At 41.4% G+C, this 27,753-nt stretch overlaps 1 protein-coding gene across 1 annotated transcript in view; it reads left to right on the top strand.

Annotated features, from left to right (window-relative positions):
- ITGA9 (integrin subunit alpha 9) overlaps positions 1 to 27,753 on the top strand; it is a 388,125-nt gene that overhangs the window by 317,142 nt on the left and 43,230 nt on the right. Inside the window, exons 24-25 of the mRNA XM_025377670.1 lie at positions 24,267 to 24,392; positions 26,748 to 26,867. Coding sequence (XP_025233455.1) covers positions 24,267 to 24,392; positions 26,748 to 26,867 — 246 coding nt within the window. The remainder of the gene's footprint in view (positions 1 to 24,266; positions 24,393 to 26,747; positions 26,868 to 27,753) is intronic.

Here is a 27,753-nt window from a genome sequence, read left to right as displayed (position 1 = left end):
GGAGAGTGTCTGGCTTATATATGGGAGGTTTTTATGGGGAGCCTAATGAAGTGTAACCACTCCAAACTCCCAGCCTTGGCTCGTGATCTTCTTTCCTTGTAGCAAATGTCTCTGAGCCCCTCTGCTGTGCTTGTATTTAACTTAAAAACAGAGCCACAGTGGTGGCCTGAGGAAAGACTATCAGTTTCCACTGCTTCCCACCCACTGGGATTGTGTGGACCCTACTCTGACTTCCCACAGCACAGAAAAAAAAGGAAACAGGTCACTGTGGACCTAGTGTCTGTCCATCAGGAAGCCAGATTGTAATGATCATGAAAATAATAGAGGGGAAGAGTGGCAGACCTTTCTAGTCTATCTAAAATAGCAAAATTACCAATAACAAATCATTCTTGATTTGTTCACAAACACTGACTCAGCAAGCACCTATTACATGCTAGGCTCCAAGAAGAGGAATAAGTCCCACGTCTGCCCCAGAATTCACAGTCTTGCAGGAAACAGATACATAAAATACCATTGTAGTACCATATAACAAATACAATAATGGACGCATGCCCAGGCCCAAGGATGCTACAAAGGTTCAGTGCTTCACAAAGGAAGCTCTTCAAGTCAGGGATTAGAGGATGTGGAGTTCACCAAGAGAACAGTTGAAGAGGAAAACATTCCAGATAGAGGAACAGTCACCATGTGTGAGTGTATGATGAGTATCTGCTGTGTTGGGAGCTACACCTAGTTCTCCATTCTGTTTGCCTAGCTCATACAAATATGCAAGAGTAGGTGTTCTGTGTGCCTTCTGCAGATGTGCAGAGATAGATATTTTGGCAGAATGACAAAGAGTACTAAACCACAGTCATTTCCTCTGACAGTTTGTAAATTAATCACTCCTCTTGGGTACATCGTGTGTGTGCTGTAGACCTGAACCTTCCTATTCGCTGACTTAGGCATGGAGAAGGCCAAGCTCCCTGTTTGATATTAGAGTCTAACTATATGTCATGGACATTGTCAGCAAACCACCCTTGGCCTGCTGCAATGAGCAGTAGCTATTGACCTCCCTAGCTTACTTTTTTCCTTCTATTGGACAGTCGTTCTAAACAACTCACCTGATTTCCAGGAATAAAATAGAGTGAGCCAGACAGCTTGTGGGAGGCAGGCTGTGGCCACTTGCTCCTTAGAGATTTCGTTTTGAAGTGAAGATATATCTTCTTCTCAGTTTTTCAGAACTGACTTGAAAAATTGAACCACTTCACTTTATTGCCATACTTCTGCAGAGGTGAGCCATGTAGCATAGCCCCTGAGCGCAGGTCTAAGATTGCATCAAGATAACACATCTGTCACAAGCTTCATGGCTCATGAAGGGAAGAGGGTAGTGGTCTTTCCAAAGTTAAGTTTGACTCACAATGCCTGAAGGTTCAAGGGAAGAGATGGGAGCTTTATCTCAGACTGCAAGCTTCACTTGATGGAGCTAAAAACCTGTATTTGTGAGCGGCTTTCTCACACCGGAGGAGACGGCTTTGGGATTTGGCTCTTGTTAATATGCAAAAAGGGAAAAAGTTAGAAATGATACCTAACAAGGGAGTGAAGGGCTAGAACTTTTATTCCAGGTGAAAGTACTGGGTTTTTCAAAGAACTCTAGTGTTAGTCTAGAAGAGATATAAAATAAATGTCATACCATTCTTTCCTCCTCCTGTAAAACCAATTGAAAATATTGGCCTCTCTGGCTTGTTCTGTTCTTGCTATGGGGCAGTGATTCTAAAGAACTGACATGATTTCCAGGAGGACATAAAATTGTAGGGATGAATGATAATTTTCTAAGGGGTTACATCAATGTCTTTGCCATAGGGTACCATTAGGATATTGATTTCAATATGACATGAATACCAGCATCTGTTAGAATATTCCAGGTCGGTGCCAGGACTCATATTTTAGTAAATTGTAAAATTGTCCCTCCCCACGCACGTACACTAGACAGGGCTACCCAGGATGTACGATGGGTATCCCACAATGAGTCAGTTGATATGGGAACTTCAATTAATTTATCGTGGGGCTGTTCATATCCCTATGAAGAAAATATGCACCTGATATATCACTGACCATAACAGGAGCTTAAAATTAGACATAAATAGAGGAATGAATTGTTTTCCCCAAGGATGACCTGGAGGAACTTCCTAAGTTGGGGCCATCAAATCAGTCGATATAATCCAAGGCTAAAGAGGGAAGAAAGTACTCCTGAATAACTGACCCTCCCCCCAAAAAAATGAATACCATTTATTGCTGTCCCAACACTTTAATAGCCTTTTTCATGTGCTGTCAAATTTAATCCTTATGGCATATCCATAAGGTAAGGTCATTATCCCAAGTTGAGGAACCAAGCCTCAAAGATTTGCCCAACCTGACGCAGCTTCTAAAAAATAGAGCTGGGTTTGTAACCAGGTCTGTCTGACTCCAAGGTTCACATGCTTCCCATTGTGCTGAATTGCACACTGCTCCTGAAAATGCTGCCCGCTACCTAATCACCAGAAGCAGGCTCAGTCAATAGGACAGACAGATGATGAGTAGACCTCCAAGAATCACCCACCAGAGGAGGAGCATCAACCAGGGTAGAGAGGCAGCAACTGCAATCAAAATAACTAATACCAGAGGGTGCAGTAACAAGGCCAACAGAAGGCTTCTCAATAAGCAAGACTGATGTCTTCAGAGCAATGCAAAAAGACAGTGTTTCCATGAAACAGAATAAACTGGAGATTTATAAATTCAAAATTTTGATCATTCAAATGAAACCTCAGTATGAGTCATACAGTAGAATAAATATAAAAGAATAAAGTAATGGAAGAAACTTGGATTTTCTGGGAATGTATTATAAGAAGAACAAAAAAGCCAGTTAAACTTACTCCTTTTCTAAATAGCAATCTGGAATGAAAATATCAGATGATCATAATATAAGAGTTAGAAGTCAAGAGAGCTGGAAATGAAAGCAAGTCAAGATTCTTGTCTTGGTGGGACAAGTTTAAGTACCACTTAACTCAAGGCTTTTGTAAAATAAATATTTAAATATATAAAATTTTAAGGGCAACAAAAAACAATTGAAGACATCCAAACCACTAAAGAAGAAGAACTTAAAACATAATAAAATTCAAAACAATCCAAAAGGAAAGAATTTATGAAGAAAAAAATATGTATAATAAGATGGAAGTAATAAACCTAATTATTTCAATAATCAAAATAATAATGAATGGATTAAATGCCCTAGTGAAAGACACTCTCAGATTAGAATTTTAAAAATCCAAGCACCAAATAACTTGTAAGAAATATACCTTCGAAGTTACCCAGAATGTAAGGCATTCAAAAAAAAAAGGGCAAATGTTAACCCAAAGAAATCAAGTATAGCAATATTAACAGCAAATGAAGTATAATTAAAGCCCAAAACCCACAAACATTAAACAGGGCAAAAGAAAATATATTTCAGAGTGTTAAAGATTTAGTCCACTAAGAATTTGTAACGTAAATGAAATTTTATGTAACCAATGACATAGCTTTAAACATAGAAAGACATAGAAACACAAAAAGAAATTGACACATTCACAGTCATTGCAAGAAAATTTATGGCTTTCCCCTCAAAAATCATCACACAAGTAGGAGTAAAATAATGAGTATTTGAATAATGCAACTAGAGTTGTGATCACTTATATAGAGACCAAGACAGAATGAGTCAGAATATCTGATTTTCATTACTGCTCCCTTGTTTACCAGCTATGGCAACCTTGAGGAAGTCACCTAAACTCCCCAATCTTATTTTCCTCGTCTGTAAAATGAGCTAATAGTAGTGCCTATCTCACATTGTAAGGACTGAAGAAACTGATTTATATGGAGTAGTTAACAGAGATCCTAATAGAAAGGAATGCACATTCTTTTCAGATGTGAACATCTACAAATTATTCAATGTACAACAACACAAAAATAAGGAGCAATAGAATTTTAAAAGTCAGAGCGGTAGAAGCCACAGTCTCTGACCACAATGCAATAAACTTGGAAGTTAAAAACAAAAGGTTAGGCAAGCAAACAACTGAAAACAAATCCACTTGGGAAGTTTTAAACACCATTTAAATGAACTTTTTAGATAAAAAAGAAATCAAAGTTGAAGGAACAAACAAATTAGAAGTGAAAGACAGTGAGCAGTTGTTCACATCAAAACCAATGGCATTTAGCCAAACCAGCACAGAGGAAAATGCCACTACTTACCTGTGGAAAATAGGGGAGACTGAAAATAAATGAACTAAATTGACAACATAAAAGCTAGACAAGGGACAATAAAATAAACCCAACTTGAAGAACGTAAAATGAAGGTATTATTAAAGACAAAGCATATCCTGAAATAGAAAAAATAATAACAACAACAACAAAGGTATTCCACATTAGCAAAATCAAAAGCTATTTTTTGGTCCAAAAAAATAGACAAACCTACAGCAAGCTTCAACAAGAAATAAAGAAGAGTGATGATGCCATAAAACAACACTAGAAATACTTTTTAAAGAAGTACCATACTTGTACGAAGATTTAAAAATTATAACATCTTTTGAGCTGAGCACGGTTGGCTCACACCTGTAATCCCAGCACTTTGGGAGGCTAAGGCAAGAAGATCCTTGAGCCTAGGAGTTCAAGACCAGCCTAGACAAGGAAGTAAGACCTTGTCTCCACAAAAAATAAAAAACAAATTAGCCAGGCATGGTGGCACAGGCCTGTGGTTCCAGCTACTTGGGAGGCTGAGGTGGGAGGATCCCTTCAGCCCAGGAGGTCAAGGCTGCTGTGAGCCATGTTCACGCCAGTGTATTCCAGCCAGGATGACAGACCCTGTCTCAAAACAAAAAAAAACAACAACAACAAAATATCTTTTTACAATTTTATTCACACAAAGATAAAATCTTAAGAAAATGTGCATGAGGTTAAAAAAAAAAAGTCCAACTAGACTGATTATCTTAGAAAAAAAATGTAAAAGTAGACAAAGACCTATACCTTAAAAAAAATCACAGACCCAGATAGCTATCTAGGCAGGTTCTAGTAAGCTTTCAAGGAATGGATAATTCCTATGTTACATAAGCTGTTCCAGAGAGTAGAAAAAGATAAAGCAACTCATTCTAGAAAACTAACATAACCCTGGTACAGAAACCAGAAATGGAGAGCGGACACACTCACACAAAAACAGGAAGCAGTGAGCCAAACTCATTTTGAAAACAGGTACAAAAGTTCTAAATAAATTGCAAATTGATTCCTATTAGAAGAATAATATATTCTGGGTAAAATAGGATGAAATCCAGGAATGCTAAGTTGGTTCTCCATGAGGAAACTGATTAATATAACTCATTATATATTATTATTAATATTAAAAGGATTAGATGAAAAATAACCAAATGATAATCTTGATAAGGGCTTCTAAAAAGTGAAAAATTAAATTCAACATTTATTTATGATATTTTATTACATTTCCAGTAAGGAAGGCATAGAAGGAGACTTCCTTAACTTGACAAAGACCCTTTGCCAGAAACCTATAGGAAACTTGAAGCTAAGTGAGGAACAAGCATGAGTCACTGCTAGTGTCTCTTCAGTTTAGTTGTGTTGGAGGCCTTAATAAAAAGAAATGATAGCCTTTATTCTAAAAAAAATATATATATATATCCCTATTGTAAAAATTGTTATTGTCTCCCTAAAAAAAAATCCAAGAGAATCAACTGATTGGCCGTGAGGACTTGTGAATACAGAAGGTAAGAGCTGAAGCTGACTGTAAACTGCCTGATCTTCAAATACTTTCCCCAGAGACACACAGACACAATACAGCCTCTGACCAGTCATTGGAAGCTGTGCTGATCCAGGACAACCCATACAAAAGCAGGCTTAAAAATAAAAACAAGTGATAAGTATGTGTATATATGTATATATGCAATATGTATTTTGCCAGCAGAAACATCAGAGGCTGCACACCCCAGGAAAAACAAGACTCCCAAGAGTTTGTCCAGGCAAGTCACTAAACAAACAAAAAAAGTAACAACTACCCCGAAATGGGAGGGGTAAGAATCCAGAATTGCTACAATATATTATCTAAAATGTCCAATTTAAATACACACACAGACACTGTATATATCATATATATTTCTCATGTGCTGTACAGGAAGAAAAAAAAACAGTTAATAAAAACTGTCTCTGAGGAACCCAGATGTTGGATTTAACAGACTTCAAAGCAGCTATTATAAATGTTTAAAGAACTAAAATCAGTTTAAATAAAGTATGACAGCAATGATTCATCAAATAGAGAATATCAGTAATAATATCGATGAATAAATTAAAATAAGTGGAAATTAAATAAATGAATAATAAAATAGATGGAAATTATAAGAAGAACCAAGAGGAAATTCTGTAATTGAAAGTAAAACATGGGCCAAGCATGGTGGCTCACGCCTGTAATCCCAGCACTTTGAGAGGCTGAGTTGGGCATATCACCTGAGGTCAGGAGTTGGAGACCAGCCTGGCCAACATGGTGAAACCTTATCTGTACTAAAAATACACAAAAATTAGCCAGGCGTGGTGGCAGGTGCCTGTAATCCCAGCTACTCAGGAGGCTGAGGCAGGAGAATCGCTTGAATCTGGGAAGCAGAGATTGCAGTAAGCCAAGATGTGCCCGTGCACTCAAGCCTGAATGACAGAGCAAGACTCCATCTCAAAAAAATATATAAATAAAAGAAAGTTAAGCACCTGACTGGGTGCGGTGGCTTATGGCTGTAATCCCAGCACTGTGGGAGGCCGAGGCAGGTGTGAGGTCAGGAGTTCAAGACCAGCCTGGCCAACATGGTGAAACCCCGTTGGAAATCTCTACCAAAAATACAAAAAATTAGTTGGAAGTGGTGGCATGTGCCTGTAATCCCAGTTACTCAGGAAGCTGAGGCAGGAGAATTGCTTGAACCCAGGAGGCAGAGGTTGCAGTGAGCCGAGATCACACCACTGCACTCCAGCCTGGGCAAAAGAGTGAGACTCTGTCTCAATTAAAAAAAAAAAAAAAAAAAAAAAAGTAGAACACCTGGAATGAGCAATTCATTAGAGGGACTCAATAGCATATTTGAGCTGACACAGAATCAGTGAACTTGAAGCTGGATTACAGTACAGATTATCCAATCTGAAGAACAGAAGGAAAAAAGAATACAACATGAGCAAAATGGTTGAAGCCCCAGAGGCCTTTGATGTGCCTCGTGGGACACCACAAAGTATTTCAAGATATACACAATTGGAGTTGCAGAGAAAGAGGATAGAGAAAAGGGGGCAGAAAAATAAATTTGATGAAATACAATTGGCTATCCATTTGGGAAGAAATTAGAGAAAGCCTGTACCTCACAGAAAAACAAGCAAACAAACAAAAACAGGTGAATTAAAGTTTTATGTTAAAAAAAAAAGTATTTGCAGAACTGAATATTTTCGTAATCTTTATATGGGAAGCCCTTCTTCCTCAGCAAGTCATAAGATCCTGAAACTATAAAGAAAAGATTAACAAATTTAAATCTATAAAAAGTTAAACTTTTATGTGATCAAAATACATCATAAGGGAAAAGATACTTGGGAGAACATATTTGCAACATGGGTAACAGATAATATATAAATTACTTCTACAAAATAATACAGAAAAGACCAAAAATTATAAAAATGGTTGAGGTTATATGAACAGGAAATTCATAGAAGAAATTTTAGGGACTGGGTGTGGTGGCTCATGCCTGTAATACCAGCACTTTGGGAGGCTGAAGCAGGAACATTGCTTGAGGCCAGGAGTTCAAGAAGAAATTTTAATAGCAAATAAACATATAGAAAGATGCCTAGCCTCATTGGTAATCAGAGCAATGCAAACTTAAAATGAGGTTTTTCTCCTCATGAAACTGGCAAAAATCTAAAAAATTGTTCAGATCCATTGTCAGTTAAGATGAAGAGAAATGAGCACTTTCAAATACTGCTGGTGTGAAAGGCAATTTGACAGTAACTACCAACATTTAAAATACGAATGCCAACAATCCCACTTTTAGGAACCTGTCTCAAAACCTTTACGTAATATATTCAGAAGAAACTTCTAATTTTCTGATGGTAGGTTTATATTATTATGGTTCTTAGCATAAATGTTGACTTCTCCTATTTTGGTGAAGTAGAACATAACTTTAATAATGTTCCGTTAGGATTCTGAGAGGAAGTTGTTGTAGATTTAGACCAAAAAGTAATGAATTCTGACTAACTTATTACAGATAGGCATAGTGCAGAGATACTGTATCAAGTACCTTACAAGAACAAATTAATCTAATCTTCATAATAATTTCGTGAGGAAATTGAGGCGAGGAAGAGTTAGAGGGAAGGCCAAGGTAAATTGGTAAGTGGCTAAGTTGATGTTCACTCTTAACAGTGGGGTTCACCATGAAATAGGAGTTCAGCAGGAATTGTTTCTCAAGACACAGGTCACAGAGACCCCGCTGATAAAGCAGGATGTGGTAAAGAAGCCAGCTGAAGCCAGCCAGAATCAAGATGGTGACACTAATGATAATTCACCAGAACCACGACGATTTACAGATGCCATGGCAACTCGAAGTTACTCTATATGGTCTAAAAACAGAAGGAACCCTGGGTTCTGAGAATTCCCAGCCCCTCTCCTGTAAAACTCATGAATAATCCACTCCTTTTTTAGCATTTAATCAAGAAATAACCATTAAAATAGCCAAGCAGCAGCCCTTGGGGCTGTGCTACCTATGGGGTAACCACCCTTTTATTTCTTTACTTTCTTAATAAACTTGCTTTCGCTTTACTCTCTGGGCTTCCTCTTGAATTCTTTCCCTGAGGAAGCCAAAACCCACTGGCCCTCCCAGGCCAAACCCCAATTTGAGGGTTCACCCTGCCACAACTGTACAGTGTGGAAACCTTGGTCCTTTTCACTGAAAAATCAACTCAGAAAAGGTAGATTAATAGGAGAAAAGGCACACAGATTTATTTAACTTGTATACAGGGGAGGCTTCAGAATGAAGACCCAGCCCCCTAGTAAGGTACGGAAGCTTATATACCATCTTGAGGTTATAGAAAGAATGCATGCTCAGAGCATGACCACAACCAGGTTTTAATGGCAAGACATGTTATGGGGGAGAGAAAGAAGGAGGCTTGGCTAGCAACGGTGACGTTGTTATGTAGATGAAACCTTCCAGGTCTTAATCCTTAGAGAGAGTAGATGGTGAATTTCTTTTCAGACTTGTAAAGGTGTTGGACTCAAATCTATCCTAGATCTGGGAAAGGCCTGGAAAGAGAAGGCCTGGCTGCATTCAAGGAGATTCTCTACAGATGCAAAATTTCCCCACAAGTGATAGTTTTGCAAGGCCACTTCTGTCTGCTGGCCCTGCAGCAGCCATTTCAAACTATGTCAAAGAAATCTATTTTGGGATAAAACATTTTGATTTCCTTCAGCCACCTGCAGGGTCTTGCGCTGTCATTTTGTCTGGGTGTGTAGCTGTCCAGCAGCTCTAGCACCACCTGGAAGTTGAGGCATGGTCATGCAGAACTGAGGCCCCACCCAGGCCTGCTGAGTCAGAGCCTTCACTTCAGCAAGATCCCCGGGGATTCCTCTGTCTGTTCATATTTAAGAAGCACTGGTCTAAAGCATGAGGCTTAAATCTCTGCTCTCCCATTTTCTTATCTGTAAAATGGTGATGACAGTCCTCACCACGAGAGGCTGTTGTGGGGATATTTTTATCCACATGCTCGTTCTTTCAACAAATACTTTGCACCCAGCATATGCTAAGCACCTACTGCAGAGGGGAAAACAGACAAAAAGTAATTTCCAGCCCTCAGGTAGCTTACATTCTGGTGGGGAAAGACAATAATAAGTAAAGCGTATAGTTTATTACCTGATGGTAAATGCTATGGAGAAAAATTTAAAAAGCAAGAGAATAGGGATTGGGAAAGGTTGTAATTTTAAATGCAGTGGTCAGGGACAGTTTCACGGAGACCTTTATTCAGAAGTTGCAGGGACCAAAGCTATCTTACAGGAGTCTGCAATGGGATCTTCTTTGCCTATGAAGTCCTTGCCAAGTCTGTGTCTTTCCTGAGAATTCTCTCCCCCTTGATTATAGCCTATTTGATTTCTGACCTTTGAAATGCCAGCCCCTATGCTGCCCTTGTGTGGGATTCCGACTGGACATCCAGAAGTCGCCGTGTGTGTTCTCATTAGCTTTCACTCTGGGGGAGTTTTCTGCCACAATGTGAATCACTTATTTTGCTGGCAACAGCAGTTGACAGTGATACTGATTTTTAAAGCCTGCACATTTCACATCAGAAAAGTCCTGGATTTTATGACTTAGCTATGCTTGCAGGATAATTGCAACAAGAAGTCTCCCCTGCAGCCAGCTTATTGGAGTTGACACTTGTATAAGAGCCAGGCCTGGCACTTTAAACAACCCAGCAAATCACCCAGAACAAAACTGAACAATGCACATTTTATCTCTGCTGCTCTTCCCCATCGTGAACACACGCTTCTTTTTTCCCTCCTTCACCCTCAATTTTTTTTTTTTTTTTTTTTTTTTAGAAAGTCAGGGGCTGACTGTAGCAAGCCAGCTCTCTGGGTGAAAGGTTCCTTCTAACAAGGATTAGAAACCCCTCTCATGTAGGAACAGGTGGATTTGGGGGACTGTATGATCCAACCTTCTACCTCTGGACAAAATACAATCGAGATGTCTCCCCAGTACAACAGAACCACTTTTCCAGCAAGTTCTCTTTGTTAAGCCATTCTGGTATCCCTCAAATCCCTTGTTATGACTATCCACAATTCTCTGTGCCCCATGACCTTTCCTTAGCTAAAATGAAAAGCAGTTGCCTAGTTCCCTCTTACAGAGAAGTTGAGCTATTACCTTGACTTCCCCCTTCTCTTCCAAAAAAGATTACAATTCCTTTAATTTTCTTTCCCATCCTAGGGTGTCCTCTTTGCTCTCTCCATATTCTCCAAATAAAAATTCAAAACTGGCAGCAAATCCCATGCCTCTTCATCCAACCCCTCCTCATCACGAATCATTATCACTCAGGCAGTAAGGACCTGGTTTACCGTCTGAGAACTTTAGTCCTAATAATTCTCTACGCCAACTTCTAGTTCTAATAATTTATCTGTATAATGCTCAGAAACACTCCTGAGATCCTCAGTAAAAAAAAAATTAAGGTAATCTTAATGGCCAAAGCCATGAGGTCCAAAACCCCACGTTCCCTCCCACCCACCTTTCCAGGCCATTTTCTCCAATGGCCCCTCGCCCCTGACCTTGTCTTCCAGCCTCCCTGGACTATGAAGGCTGCTGAAGGCTCTCACTATGCGCTTCCCTGGGCCCCCTGCCCTTGCTAGTGGCTTCTCCTCCCCTCTGGCTGTGGAAAGCTCACTCATTCTTCAAGACCCAGTTCATATGTCCTCTCTGTCAAGCCTTCCCAGATGCCTTCACAGATGGTCCTGCCTCAAGGCCTTTGCACCTGCCTCTACTGAGAACACTGTTCCTTCCAATCTTTGCATAGCTGGCTCCTTCTCATTATGCAGATCTGAGCCCAGAGTTCACTTTCTCAATGAGTCTTCCCTGAACACTTTACCTAAAGTTGCAAACCCCCATTATGCTGTATCCCATTTGTATGTTGTTTTCTTCGTAGCACTCGTCACTATGTGAAAGTACTCTTTTATCGTCAGTCTTCTTCCACAAGATTAAAAACACCATGAGAGTAAAGGGTAAGGTCCTTATTCTCCGTGTATCCCCAGCATTTGGTGCCGAGACCATAGTGAGTGCTCACGTAAATGAAAAGAATGGATGCTTCCACTCTGTTAGTGGCATCTTCAGACGCACAGTCACCCGTTGTATCTCCTGGGAATTGGCTCCAGGACATCCCCTCATCTCTACTTGAGATCCCCCAGTAGGAATATTTGGACGAATTCCTTTAACCCGTGGCAGAGGTTGCCTTAATTTCAATGTGAGATTAAGAAGGTGAAATTTTGAAATAAGAGATTGAATTACTTATCAGAAACGAAGGCTTCTTAGAGCAAATTTCAGCCCTACAAGCTGTGGTCAGGGATGTGAATACATATTTCCTTCCCCCTCAGTTTCTCTCTCATACACAGACACTGCTGATCTCAGTAATGGCCCTAAACTTTCTTTTGTTTTTCCTTAGCATTTTCTTCTTTCTGCACATGTATGAATGCAAGCTGAATAGTCAAGTTCCTGAAATGGGTCAGGATTAGGTTTGCCTTAAATCTTTTTCTCAACAGAAGCCAAACACTTCAAAGAAGGGAGATGGCTGATTGAATTCTGGAACAAGAGTTACGTTCCTAGGCTGTTGGTTAATTTGAGCTTGGCTAGAGGGAGAAAGCGTGTGTGTTTCTGTGCACAAGTTACACTCAACACACACCCTCTGGAAGGTGGGGGTAAGCTTCAGCCCTGGCTGTCCGTAGACAGTGTGGTTCAGAGGCTGCCCTTTAACCTGTGTGGCCAGAGAGAATAAATCAAGCCGGCAGTGCTGTCTCCCTGCTGACTGAAGGCGCCTGGCCTTATCAAGGAGCCCAAATGTCTTGTACTCACAGCTGCTGTGACATCTGGAAGCATTAACGCTTCGTTGCCAGCGTGTGGGCCGGTTGAATGCCGATGTGTAGGTGCCTGGTGTTCTCTGGTCTGCTACATGAATAGGCGTTAAAAGTTGGTGGTGAGGAGTTTGCTTGCGCTCATTCCTTAAAAGCAACATGACACAGAGCCCTGCCATGGCAGGGGTGATGGGTTGTTACCAAAGTCGATAACAGGAAATCTCACTGAGGATAAACAGAGCTCATCGGTCATTGCTGAGAAACACATGGTTCTCATTTAACCTTCCAAGGACTAATTGTGTATGCTTCGGAAGCACAAAAACAGGAAAACACTTTTCTGACATACACCCCAAGTTTCTTCAGACCAAAAGGAACTGCCTCAACATTGTTAGATGCTAAGAAGTAATGATCTCCCCAGTTGTCAGGGAGCCAACCTCACTTACTTCTCTTTAATCTAAACTTATGACCTAAAGCATATTTCAGGCCTCCCATGAAGTCCTTGAAACTTGAGACTTAATAAATGACACCGAGGTTTCACTTTTCACTGCTCTGGTGTATGTACTCTCAGAAACGTAGGGGAAGAGGTTAGACAGATGGTGATGCAGGAGTCATGGCATCCAGAAAATGAGTGTGATTTACCCTTTGATAAAAGGGAACTAATAAAGCAATATATACAGGAAATGCAGAAACAACCCAGTGAATCAATAGGTGTGCTGCTTTAGCCTTTAAGGGAAGATGGGTCTGAGCTTCATTCTTTACCTTAAGATGGGTCCAAGAGCTAGAACCAGAATTTAAACAAGCAGATACAAATCCAAGGACCATGTTGTGTCTCATATGGGGGCTACTGACTCATTTATTACCCAAATCAACTGACCATTCTGTTTCCAAAATATTTCATTATCTGTGGAAGGAAAACATTTTTGGTATGCATGTCAAGTGCTCAGATAACATATTTATGTATCGCTTTTTCACTAAAGAGAATCTGACCGCATCTGGAAATTCTTTTGTGTCACTGCCTCTCTGAGACTACTTCCCATCTGTATCGCTTTAACGCCGATAAAAGGCCATCCCCATGCCTGGGAAATGGGCTTCGTCTGGGGAACTTGTCTTTCTCTGATTACATGTAAATTAATTAAAGGCCATCCCATTTTACAGGGCAGCCTGGTGGTGGTGGCCTGCACTCTTGACTTTCCAGCATGTTGGCCTGTCAAACGCAAAGGAAGAGGGAGGAAGGGAGGATGCAGGGGCATTGTTTTAGTCAAACCATAAAGCTGTTGGAAATGAAATCCTCTGGCTTTTATCATGAGAAGCAAAATTGTTCAAGAAATAATAGCAGCCTCATACAGAAGTCAAAACTGTGTAATGGATTATACTCAACCTTTCCTCTGAAACATTGGTCTGGAGACTTTGCCCCTTTATTTTCAGTTTCAGGTTTGATCTCAGTAACACCCTGACCTTTTCAGACCCCATACCACTTTTCACAGGGATGATTGCCTTAAGGGTTGGGGAAAGGGTTAGAGAAAGCAAGTATTTTATTTAGAAGACAGTTTTCAGTTAGAAAGAGAGAAGACATCTATAGTTACTCTCTTTTCCTTTCTGTGCTTAAGTGATACTAGGTCATTCTTTAACTTCTTGCTTCTCCTGCTCCATCCCCAGCTCTGCAGGTTTGGAGTGGGCTGTTGTGTGATTTTGTTTACCCGTTTCAGTTCAAAGATAGAACTCTCTATTTGAACACTGAAGCTAGCAGGGACTGTCCAAAGCCAGAGCCTTATATAAGCCTAGTTTATGTTGTTATGATCATCAGACTGTTTCTCTTTTTTTGGACTTTTGTCTATTTGTATAAACACCTTGGAACCACTAGCTACACAGAGGGGTAAATGTCAGAATATCCGAACTTGGTGCACTAATGAACACAGTCTCTTTTCACAAAGCAAAAGAACCCATCATTCTTCAGAAGGATCTCCCGAAGAATGCCATTGAAAACTCATTACTTTCAAATGGGATGATGCACGTGCAAGTAACATGAAGTTAGGCATGTTCATATTAAGGAGCAATCTAAGATCATTATCGCTGTTTCTCTGGTTTATATTAAACAGTGTCATTGCAATTGAAAAATCTGAGTAAATGAACAGAGCCTGTGAGCATTCACCATTTGTAGGTTATCCTGAGTCTGCGTTAGTACAGGGTCTTGAAATGAATAATATTATCATATTTTAGTCTTTGGTCAATATGAAGAAACAATAGTAAATCATACAACATGATTTAACATGAGATATAATTTGAAGAGCTCTTTAAGGCTGGTAAGCAACTATGAATCATGGTTTGCATTTTTCTAGATGGATAATGTGAAGCTATCTTATTTATCTTTCTAGAACTAGACACCTTAGGTCAGGCTAATCAACCAGCTGGCATCATTTCTCAGTTATTATATGAGTACTATCTTTATTTCAAACCCTGAAATCCTAAAATTAATGTCACCATAGCCATTATGGTATGTGTTCAGCCTCCTGTGCTGGAATAGAGGCTTACTGTCTTTCGATGCCTTGGTTCTCAGAGTAGGCAATGGGTAATTGAATTAGCAAAGTAGGCATTCAAAACATTCTCTGAGTTTTCAAACTCAAGGAGCGTGTGACTTCAGAGAAGCAAACGATAAGTCAGGGGGTGGGTCATGTTTACCCCGTTGCCATCAGCTGTGATTGGTGTAATACGATATGGAAAAGTGGCCCAGGGATGTAACAGAGAACATAAAGTCAATGAATAACACAGAAACGTGAGTTAACAGGAAACACATGTTATTCTAAAATGAACCTAGGTCCCCTTTAATCCAAGCCAATTCAACAAACATAGCTTTTAGATCATAGTTTTTAGGGTTTTTTTTAACCCAGAAACCACACTGGGGATGACTCCAGCCGTGGCTCATGGGGAGCACTACTGTCATTGGGTTTGTTCCTCTGCTAATGTAATCTTCTGTTTTCCTTTTATTGGTGATGCACGCATTCAAGGGGCATCAAGCCACGGACAGTTTGGTGACCCTCCCTATCCTTGGAACCCCAGCCAGCTGATGGGGTTGATACTGGTAGAATGGCAAACTGGTAGAGGCATCTATGCTTCTGCCTGTTAAAAATATACTAATAGGCCAGGCGCGGTGGCTCACACCTGTAATCCCAGCACTTTGGGAGGCCAAGGCAGACGGATCATCTGAGGTCAGGAGTTTGAGACCAGCCTGGCCGACATGGTGAAACCCCATCTCTACTAAAAATACAAAATTAACCAGGCATGGTGGCGCACACCCATAATCCCAGCTACTCGGGAGGCTGAGGCAGGAGAATCGCTTGAATCCGGAAGGCAGAGGTTATAGTGAGCCGAGATTGCACCATTGCACTCCAGCGTGGGCAACCAGAGCAGAACTCTGTCTAAAACAAACAAACAAAAAACTAATAATATCGTATACCAAAGCTGCAATTATTTTTTTATTTCTGAGCGATGTTAATCCACATAATCTAAATCATACATTCTCATACATTCTCCTGCTTCAAAGGTTTCCCTGGTTCTTCTAACCTTCTAGGTAACTACCTCCACCCATGCCACATGTAAGACTTGTCACATGCCCTCCTCCATGTCCAGGCCCATCTCCCCTGCCCCTGTTCTGGCCACCGCTACCCAGCATTCATTCAGTCCCTGACCTGTGTTGAACTCCTCGGCTCTCTAGACTCAGGTCTCAAGTTTGCCCCTCTATGCTTTTGCACATGCTGTTCTCTTCCTGGAATTCCTTTCTCCCTCCTCCCTTTACTCTTGAGAAGTTTTCTTTATCCTTTGAGATCCACCTGCAATGCCACCTCCTCTGAGTCAGATCATGAGAGGGGCTGACTTCCTGGTGGAGGGAGAAATTTGTAGACAAGATTTATAATCTCATTAGGAGCTGTGCTCTGAGGGGCTGTGAATGGATAAACAGTGAGGTGGTGGTCAGGGCGTGTTTGGGCTTCAGTATGTGGAATAGCAACTATGCAGCCTGGTACAAGGAAGATGGAGTGGGACAGAGCATCCTGGCGGGGACTTTGGAGATGTGCTTCTCAGACATGACAGGTTACTTAACCTCTCTCGGCCTCAGTTTTCTCATCTGTAAAAAGGGGTGGAAATTAAGGCGACCAGAAGTTAAAGCTTACGGGTCACATCCCTGATAAATGTCTCTGTGTTGCTGCTCTAGCTGGTTGAACCTCAAAAATGTCCCAATTGAGACAATAAATTATATGGTCACCCTCCTGAGAGTAGTACCCTCCACACATGGGTGCCGTAAGGATTCAGCATATGCCGTTCTCTTAGAGCAGCGCCTAATGTTAGTATTATTTCCATTGATACCTGAACTCAATGTAGAGATGGGACCATAAGCAGTTTCCCAGGGTGATGTGCTTGGAGCATGACACTTAGAAAAAAGATCAGAGGACTTTTCTACCTCTTCAGTGTTCAGACCCAGGCACGGGGACTGTATTTGGCTGCTCTCTTCTGGGGCCCTGTGGGGGGAAACCTGTGTCCTCTCTCTTGCTCTGAGTCAACAGACAACTCTTAGAAGTGCCTGATTGAGTTCCCTCTCCCGAGCCTACAACATAGAAATGCCCTGTTTCTTCCAAGCCCTTTATCAGACCACCTCATCCTGGGGAGTGAAAGCTGTTGACTTCCCTTCTCCACCTGGGATCAGATGACAACAACATTTGAAACAAAGAATCTGCTCTCTTTCTCAGTATCACACCTATGGAATCAGCCCTGATTCACACTTCAAACCCAGTACTTCATGAAGCGAGGTCTTGCCAGATCCCCTAGAGTGAACAGGGGACACTTTTTCCTCTCAGAGGCCCAGCACCATGGTGGCTTCTGACATGACAGCTCCCTTGACTGAGGCTGACCCAGACTCTGCCACCAAGAGATGGTCACTCCTTGGGCTCCCGCAGCCAGGGTTCCTGACAGTTTCCCCGGTCACCACCATCTCATGGTTTCAGTTTGCACAATGTCCTTTTTGGGGTAAGGAGGAGGGCAGATGCCAACAGAAAACCCTCAGTACAGTGGTAGAATACAGTGTTTTCACTATGTCCTGCATCCTCCTCCTGTCCTTGTTTGGGTGCCTGGTGAAGTCCTTTTGTTCAAATACTAATAGCCATGGACCTCTGCCAGCTCCCAGAGGCCCTGAGAGATAAGCAGCCATGTCATGAGAAGCATTTGGACTCCGATAGCCTGGGAAATAAATGAGGAGTGAGTGGGCAGAGAAGAGCAAGGGGGCGATGGCCACAGAGTCCTTGGCCAGCCAAGGAAATGACATTGTTGGTCATTGGCCGAGGATGCTTGAGTTGTCTGCAACACACAAAAAAGCATCACATCCCCTTGACTTTGGGCAAAGAGGGCAGTTAAAACCAAGTTGTGGGGGATGGATAGTCAGTAATTGTTTATCCGTGTGATGAGATAAGGTAGCCCCCTGCTGTAATGAAAATGCACAGACAGTTCATGAAGTGAGGAATTAGCAATTGAGGACAACCTGAGTGACCACATAGGCCAACATCCTCATGGGTACATAAGGAAACTGAGGCCCTGGAGACCCAAACTGGCACAGCTGTTAGCAGGCAGCGCTAGGGCCGAAGCCAAGACTGTTGAGTATTCATCAAGAGCGTCTGTACCACAGAACTCCTTCACTGGGGCCCGGACGTGACCTCGGACAAGTCACTGAACTCGGGGACCTCTGTTTCCTTATCTGTCAGCTGAGGCCACAAGGACTGCATGATCTCGCAGCTGCCTTCCAGAAACAACATTCCAGAATGCTCTGTTCCCCCTTCTAGCCCAAGAGGCCGTACAGAATAGGCCTCTTCTCAGTCAGCAGGCACTTTTATCTCCCATGGTCTAAGCAGGAGTCATTTTCTTTTTTTGCCACAGTGGTGGAAATGGGTCGGACTGGAGAATGCTGAGGTTTCCAGGCTAGTGGTTTCTTCCTCTGACCACAGTAAGAGGAGAGGAAGCTTTCCCTCCACCTCTACTCCTCTGTGACTCCTGCCCCAGCCCCATCCAGCTTCCACCTAAGAGGTAGTGCAGGAAAGCGGTGACAAGCAGATGTCTGCATCTGTGTGATGTGTGCCCCAGCCCAGTTCTGTGGCCTGCTACCTGGGCGACCTCTGGTGGTCATTGGGCCTCCTGTTGCCTCTCAGTTTGCCTCCATCTGTAAAATGGGGACAGTAGGCCGGGTGCAGTGGCTCACACCTGTAATCTCAACACTTTGGGAGGCTCAGGCAGGTGAATCCCCTGAGGTCAGGAGTTCAAGACCAGCCTGACCAATATGGTAAAACCCCATCTCTACTAAAAATACAAAAAAACTTAGCCAGGCATGGTGGTATGCACCTGTAATTCCAGCTACTTGGGAGGCTGAGACAGGAGAATTACTTGAACCCAGGAGGCAAAGGTTTCAGTGAGCTGAGATTGCAGCACTGCACTCCAGCCTGGGTAACAGAGCAAGACTCCATCTTAAGAAAAAAAAAAAAAAGTGGGGACAGTAATAGCACCTGCCTCAGGGGACTGCTGTGAGGACTGAATGTTAATGTGTGGAAAGCACTGACAGCCTGGCGTGCAGTAAGGGCCGTGCACGTGTTAGGTACTATTGTCATGGCTGTCACATCGGTACCTGTTCAACACACTTAGAGGACCCCCACCCCCCAACCTTGATGACCCTAAGTAGGTACTGAGTTCCTGAGTTTTAGCTGAGGACTGAAGGTGCGACTGCAATAGGATTAGCTGGTCTGAATCAGACTTATGTAGCACCAGGCAACCTTCAGTCTCATTTTGAAAGGGGACCACCCTGAACCTTCCAGAAAAACGTTGCTTTCCCCAATTGAAGTGATTCCCATGTAACCACAGTCGGAGCGCAACTGGCCAAGATTTTCATTCACCGCAGACTCAGTCCTCATTCCCTCTTCCAGATCCCACCAGGGGCAGACTAGGTGTCACATTGCATCACATCACGCCATTGCCATTACCCTGTTCACAGGCCACCCCAGAAACTCCCAGCAGGAGATGGAAACTAACTTCTGAGCTGTGACTCTGCCCCTTGGGGTTGACACTGAGGCTTGGCTGTTTCTCACTCGTTTGCCCTGCCTTTCCCAGCTCCCCACCCCTCTCTGCTGGCATCTTGTGGCTGGATGACAGCACCAGCTCTTCACACCTGAAGCACATTAGCGACGCTGGCTGGGCTGGAGCTCTGCTCCCAAGCTTCCTCTCCCTGCCTGGAAGCCTGAAGCACCGATGTGCAGAGCAAGGAGGAACTCTGCTCCCACGCCTGATTTTAATGAGGGACGGATGCATCCTGCAGGGCTCAGAGGTTCTGTTTCTCTAAACCCAGACCAAATGTGTTTGGGTGGCCAGGCCTCGCAATCTCAGCAGAGGAATGTGCGTGCCACAGGGCTGCAGAAAACAGTTTCCAGTGGTCTGTCAGCAGATGTCCACTCCAGAAGACAGACAGGGAATGTGGAGACCTGCAGGCTTCCGAATGAAAAAGTGATGGATATTAAGAGCACAACTACACACATTCAGATTCTCAAACGCCCAATAAGCATAAATATTTTCCATCCACAATGTACTATATATGCCTAAATATAGGACAAGCCTCAAATAGCGTATCCCCCGTTTCCCTAATTAGGTAAATTTAACCCTCTTTTTTTTTTTTTTTTTTTGCCAACTTAATAGGAATCAGAACTATGATTGCCTTTGAGGTGGGGGGAGTGGACAGTGGGAATCGACTGGCAAGGGACTGGTGGGAACTTTCTGGAGCGATAGACAAGTTCTGTACTTTCATGGGGGTAGTAGTTACTGGGTGACATCATCCATCAAACTGCACCCTTTAGATCTGTGGATTGTAATGCCTGTAAATTTACCTCAATAAAAAGAAGTTAGGGGAAATGAATGAAATAATCAACTATCTGCTTATAATGTTTAACTTAATCATGTGGTTGAATGCTTAAAATTTTATAAGAATGATATATTAATCTATAATACTCTCCATTCTTATGTTTCACAAAATCATTTTATCCAAGTGTGCATCTTCTGAGATTGCTGGATATCATTTCTAAGCCACATTTTTAGTCAGCAGTTTACCAGAATATATCATCTACAATTTGCCTAATTTATTTGAAATGCAGAACTTCTTGAATCCATGTTGGTTCTGAAATTTGATTGGCACACACCAACGCCCACTTGCGGAGCACTGCAGCTGTTGTTTTCCTCATTTGTCTTGCAAGTGAATATTCATGCTGCTCCCCACATCAACAGCTTACGTATTGCTTTCTAAAATGGGCTTTCCAATATTTATCGCAACTTTCAGCAATTGAACCCAAGGAATAATTACCAAATCTTCATTAAAGCTCATTGCCTGCTCTGCATTATTTCCCTCTAGTGACCTCTAAAATCATCCAATCCCAATGTTGATTGAGATCATTTCAGGCTAGTGTGTTTTCCCCAAAGTTGTGGTTCGAACCAAGTAATTGAGGCTGGGTGCAGTGGCTCATGTCTGTAATTCCAGTGCTTTGGAAGGCCAAGGCAGACAGATTGCTTGAGCTCAGGAGTTCGAGACCAGCCTGGGTAATGTGGCAAAACTCCATCTCTACCGAAAAAAAAAGAAACCAACAAAAAACAAAACAAAACAAAAACTAGCCATGTGTGGTGGCATGTGCCTATAGTCCCAGATACTCAGGAGGCGGAAGAAGGAGAATCACCTGAGCCCAGGAGGTTGAAGCTGCAGTGAGCTGGACTACTGTACTTCAGCCTGGGAGACAGAGACCCTGTCTCAAAAAAAAAAAAAAAAAAAAAAAACTAAAGTAATTTCCAAAGTATTAGACACTTTTAAAGGACAAGAAGTCCCAAACTGTGAGAAACGTTTATAGGCAACATCCTCTTTTCTAATAGTTTAACTTGAGGATATAAAACTTCACCTTATTTATTTTCAGATATATATGGTAAATCCTGGAATGTATTCAGATCAAAGGTAAAATAGAGATCAATTTAGCAAATTTTGGTGGTCTTGTCTTATAATTCATTATTAATAGATTAGCATTGTTAGTTTATTTGTGTAGCAAAAACTGACAAATAGAATCTAATTAAACTTAAGAGCTTCTACACAGCAAAAGAAACTATCAACAGAGTAAACAGACAACCTACAGAATGGAAGACAGTATTTGCAAACTATGCATCTGACAAAGGTCTAATATCTGTCATCTATAAGGAACTTAAATTTGCAAGAATGAAACAGCTCCATTAAAAGGAGGGCAAAGGACATGAACAGACACTTTTCTAAAGAAAACATACCTGCAGGGTGCAGCACACCAACGTGGCACATGTATACATATGTAACAAACCTGTACATTGTGTACATGTACCCTAGAACTTAAAAGTATAATAAAAAAAAGAATAAAATAAAAATTTAACAAAAACATATCTGCAGACAGCCAGCATGTGAAAAACTCAGTATCACTGGTCATTACAGAAATGCAAATCAAAACCACAGTGAGATACCATCTCATACCAGTCAGAATGGCTATTACTAAACAGTCAAAAATGGGCCCGGTGAGGTGGCTTACGCCTGTAATCCAAGCACTTTGGGAGGCTGAGGTGGGCGAATCACAAGGTCAGGAGATCGAGACCATCCTGACTAACACAGTGAAACCCTATCTCTACTAAAAACACACAAAAAATTTTGCCGGGCATGGTGGCGGGCGCCTGTACTCCCAGCTACTCGGGAAGCCAAGGCAGGAGAATGGCTTGAACTCAGGAGGCAGAGCTTGCAGTGGGCCGAGATCACGCCACTGCACTCCAGCCTGGCCAACAGTGCGAGACTCCATCTCAAAAAAAAAAAAAAAAAAAAAAAAACCAAAGCAAAAGTCAAAAATTAACAGATGCTGGAGAGGTTTTGGAGAAAAGAGAATGCTTATACACTGTTGGTGGGAGTATAAATTTGCTCAACCATTGTGGAAAGCAGTGTGGCTATTCCTCAAAGAGCTAAAAAGAGAACTGCCATTTGACCCAGCATCCCATTACTGGGTATATATACCCAAAGGAATATTAATCATTCTACCCTAAAGACACATGCACATGAATGTTCACTGCAGCACTATTCACAATAGCAAAGACATGGAATCAACCTAAATACCCATCAAAGACAGATTGGATAAAGAAAATGTTGTACAGATATACCATGGAATACTATGCAGCCATAAAAAAGAATGAGATCATGCCCTTTGCAGGAACATGGATGGAACTGGAAGCCATTATCCTTAGCAAACTAACACAGCAACAGAAAACCAAATATTGCATGATCTCAATGATAAGTGGGAGCTAAATGATGAGAACTCATGAACACAAAGAAGGGAACAACACATACTGGGGTCTACTTGAGAGTGGAGGTTGGAAGGAAGGAGAAGAGTAACAAAAAATAACTATTGGGTACTAGACTTAGTACCTGGGTGATGAAATAATCTGTACAAAAAACCTCCATGACACAAGTTTACCTATATAACAAACCTGCACATATACTCCCAAACATAACATAAAAGTTAAAAAAAACAGCAAAAAAAGTTTTTGTTCCCTACCATGAATAAAAAGTGAAACATTCTTGAACAACTGTATTTTACTCAAGGGCATTATAGATAGGGCAATTTAGCAGATGCCTGTGGTTAGCCATGGGATTGTAAGCACAATCCTAAATTATGAATTACTAATTATTAATTTTCTGGTTTGACCTCACATCCTGTCCAGTCTTTATCTACAAGCAGTGTGATATGATGATGATATATAAAGAAGACTTCATTTTTTTCAACAGTTCCTCAATTTAAACATCAAAAAGAGTGCTGTTCTTAAGGAAATCATCACGAAAGACTAAACACCATTGTTTTGTTTCTAATGTTGCTGTCACTCAGCACCATTGCCATTGCTGTCAGAAGCAAAATCAAATCACTCACCAAGAGCTCGACGAGCATGCAGGTCCTCCTCTGGCTCAGGACAGAGGCTGCTCAGTCAAGCATGCAGGTCCCCATCTGGCTCAGGGCACAGGCTGCTCAGTTAGTGTTTTGGTAGCAAAACTCTGGCTTTAGAGTTGGACCGAGAGCAGTCCTGCTTGCTGCCCATTCCCTTTCTCTAGGAAGACCTCTAAGGAGTTTTACAGCACCCTGGGGGCTTTCTAGAATGGTTGAAAACCTCTGGCAGTAGATCATCCATCAGGCTTGGTCCCAAGTTCCAGACCTGGGTTCTTGACTTCATGACTGTTGGCCAGTGACCTAAGTTGAGTCTCATTTTCCTAAGTTGAGTCTCATTTTCCTCATTCAGACAAGAATTGCTTGGTAAGGATGTTCTTAAGTGTGCTTTCAAAACCATGGAGTATAAGGCTTATTTTACTCCTTAAGTCTTCCTATTTCCTAGTCAGATCTCATTTGCATGTTGTATGTCATCTCATCAATTATTGGGGGACCTAGCATCCATGTTTTCTATTATTTGGCCCCGTTGATGCTACAACTTCTGCCTTTCAGCTTTTCAGCCATTGTTCACTTCAAAATGGACAAGAAGGAAAGGTGAATTGGGGTTCTACCACTCCTGCCTCTATAATAAGGGGCTCCAGCATCATGATTCATTCTTGAGACTGACCCTCTGACGGGCCTCTTTTCATTTGCAGGTGGGCCAAGAGAAAGGAAACTGCTCTTTCCAGAAAAACCCAACTCCCTGCATCATCCCTCAAGAACAAGAAAATATCTTCCACACAATATTTGCTTTTTTCACAAAGTCTGGAAGAAAAGTCTTGGTAAGGATTTGCTTAGTGGCTGGGGTAACATGGGTGGTCCTCACTCGGAAGACACCAGTTTTCTATTTGATATTTATTATTTCCTAAATCTGGTTTTAATCAATTGACTTATAAAGGCACAGACTGTGGTCAACTCCTAATTTGCAGTCTGAGGTTTCTGTCAAAATGTTAAATTTACATTCCAAATCCTATTACCTGGAAAAGGGATAAATCTTTGCAACCCACCAAGCACAAAGTAAAATGTTTCTTCAACTAGTATGAGTCTAAACAAGAGTGATTATTCGTGTGCAAACATTTTGGGAAACTGTTTGATAGTATCTACTAAAACAAAACATGTATGTATCCTATGACACAGCCATTCTAGTCTTGAGTAATATTCCCAAGAAAAATGAGTACTTGTGCCCCCCAGAAAAGACATGAACAAGAATGCTCACAGAAATGTTAAAATAGGTGAAAGCTGAGAACAATGCAAATATCCATCAACAGGAGAGTAAGTAAGCAATTGTGGTATATCCATACACTGGAATATTACACAGTAATGAAAAATTGCTACTGCTACATTAATGAATCTCACAGACAGAATATATTGAGTGGAAGAAGCTAGAGACAAAAGCCACATATTGTAATATTTCACTTATAGAAAGTTCAGAAATAGCAAAAACTAATCATGATGATAGAGGTCAGGAAAGTGGTTACTTTCAGAGGAATATGGATGGGATGGGGCATGAGGGAGCCTGCTTAGATGCTGGAAATGTCCTACATCCTAATCAGGGTGGTGGTCCTCCAGGTATAAACACATGTAAAAATTTATAAAGACAGGCCAGGCGCAGTGGCTCACGCCTATAATCCCAGCACTTTGGGAGGCTGAGGGGATGGGAGTTTGAGACCAGCCTGGCCAACATGTTGAAATCCTGTCCCTACTAAAAATACAAAAATTTGCCAGGTGTGGTGGGTGCCTGTAATCCCCGCTACTCAGGAGGCTGAAGCAGGAGAATAGCTTGAATCAGGGAGGCAGAGGTTGCAGTGAGCCAAGATAGTGCCACTGTACTCCAGCCTGGGTGACAGAGCAAGACTCCGTCTCAAAAAAAAAAAAAAAAAATTATAAAGACATACACTTCAGATTTGTTCTGTTTACTATATTTGTTATACCTCCATTTTTAAAACGTGAAGGTATTGAAGATGGAATGACAGTGCTTTTCCAAAGCCTCCTTTTTATTATCTTTGGTTACATTTCTCTAAGCTCCTTATTTCAGCCCTGGCACATCTCACCTTTATCTTCCTTTCTCATTCTTTTCTCCTGTTGAGAAGCATGACTCCCACTTAAAAGGTTGGGATTTTTTTTTTTTTACTTACATAGTGAGGATGATACATTTATTGTTTAAAGCCCTTAGATTGTTAGATGTAGTGATACCTAGTGATTTTATAGTTATGACTCTGGCTGAAAATTTTGCCCTATAGATGAAACATCATCAAGGTATGTATATGCATTTTGGAACCTATCATATAAAAAAGAAAACTTTTGTACCTTAAATTTGGGATTTGTTTTCGATTTTTTGTTTGTTTGTTTGTTTTGAGATGGAGTCTTGCTTTGTCATCCAGACTGGAGTGCAGTGGCGTGATCTTGGCTCACTGCAACCTCCACCTCTAGGGTTCATGCAATTTTCCCATTTCAGCCTCCCCAGTAGCTGGGACTACAGGCGCCCGCCACCACTCCTGGCTAATTTTTGTATTTTTAGTAGAGACGGTTTCACCATTGGCCAAACTGGTGTTGAACTCCTGATCTCAAGTGACTCCCATACCTGAGCCTCCCAAAGTGCTGGGATTACAGGAATGAGCCACCGCGCCCAGCCGGGATTTACATCTCTATTGTAACTTTTGTGTTTCCTTGAGCAAGAATCACATGACTTCTTAGCCCTCTCATTTACCCTACCTAATAAATAGGCATGAAAGTATATTTGCCACTGCACAGGTGGAAATCACACAATGTAGGAAACGTGTCTGTGTTCAAAACTCATAAGAATGCTTTCAGAATGCAAAGTTTAAGTGTGTGGTTTTAAAATATAAATATATATATATATATTTCTCTTTGTGAATTCATCCAATTCTTGGTAGGATTAACTAGTGAGCTGTTTTCTCCCAGTTGCTTGACTTAAAGGCATGCACTGGTTCCCACCGGGTGGGAAATCCCGTGAATGCCCTCTGGTGGCAAGAAAAAATGATTGCATTTTCTTATGGATTTCCTCGGCCTGGAATTGCCTCAGTCACCAAGTTCATGGAGCCCACTACTCTATAAATTGTTGTGGATTTGTCTTTGTTCTTAATTCCATTGGAAAATTTTCTGACTTTTCTTCTCAGGACTGTGAAAAACCAGGAATTTCTTGCCTAACAGCACACTGTAACTTTAGTGCTCTTGCTAAAGAAGAAAGTCGTACTATAGACATTTACATGCTGCTGAACACAGAAATACTGAAAAAGGTAAGCCCTAAGGAAACGCACTTGTAGGATGCATTTAGAAGCATTTGAATTGTTGACATCCGATTTTGGGGAAAAAAAGGAAAACATTTGATTTGGTGTCCTCATGACGCTCCGGCTGCCCCTACTTTTGGCTGTCTACAAGAGACTCTGTATTTATTTTTATGTACTTCGGGGGTACAAGTGCAGATTTCTTACATGAATATATTGTGTAGTGGTGAAATCTGGGCTTTTAGTGTACCCATCACCTGAATAGTGAACATGGTACCCAATAGGTAACTTTTCAACCTTCACCCCCATCCCAAATTTTGGAGTCTCCAATGTCTATTAATTCTACTCTTTATGCCTATGGGTACCCATTACTTAGCTCCCACTTATAAGTGACAACATGCAGTATTTGACTATTTTTGAGTTATTTCACTTAGGGTAATGAACTCCATTTCCATCCATGTTGCTGCAAAGGACATAATTTAATTCTTTGTTATGGCTGAGTAGTATTCCATAGTGTGTGTGTATATATATACACATTTTCTATAACCAGTCATCCATTGATGGACACTTAAGTTGATTCCCTATCTTTACTATTGTGAATAGTGCTGCAATAAACTTACCAGTGCAGGTATTTTTTTATACAATATTTCTTTCCCTTTGGGTATATACCCATTAGTGTGATTGCTGGATGTGGCAGTTCTATTTTTAGTTCTTTGAGAAATCTCCATACTGCTTTTTTGATTGTACTAATTTACCTTCCCATTAACAGTGTATAAGTGTTCCCTTTTCTTTGCATCCTCACCAACATCTGTTGTTGTAGTTGTTGTTGTTGTTGTTTAACTGTTTAGTAATAGTCTGGCTGCCCCTTTTGAAACTTTTCCAGCAAGTGCCATTGGTA

The sequence above is a fragment of the Theropithecus gelada genome, chromosome 2, assembly GCF_003255815.1.
Source record: "Theropithecus gelada isolate Dixy chromosome 2, Tgel_1.0, whole genome shotgun sequence".
Classification (NCBI taxonomy): Eukaryota; Metazoa; Chordata; class Mammalia; order Primates; family Cercopithecidae; genus Theropithecus; species Theropithecus gelada.
This window is presented reverse-complemented; position numbering and strand designations above follow the sequence as displayed.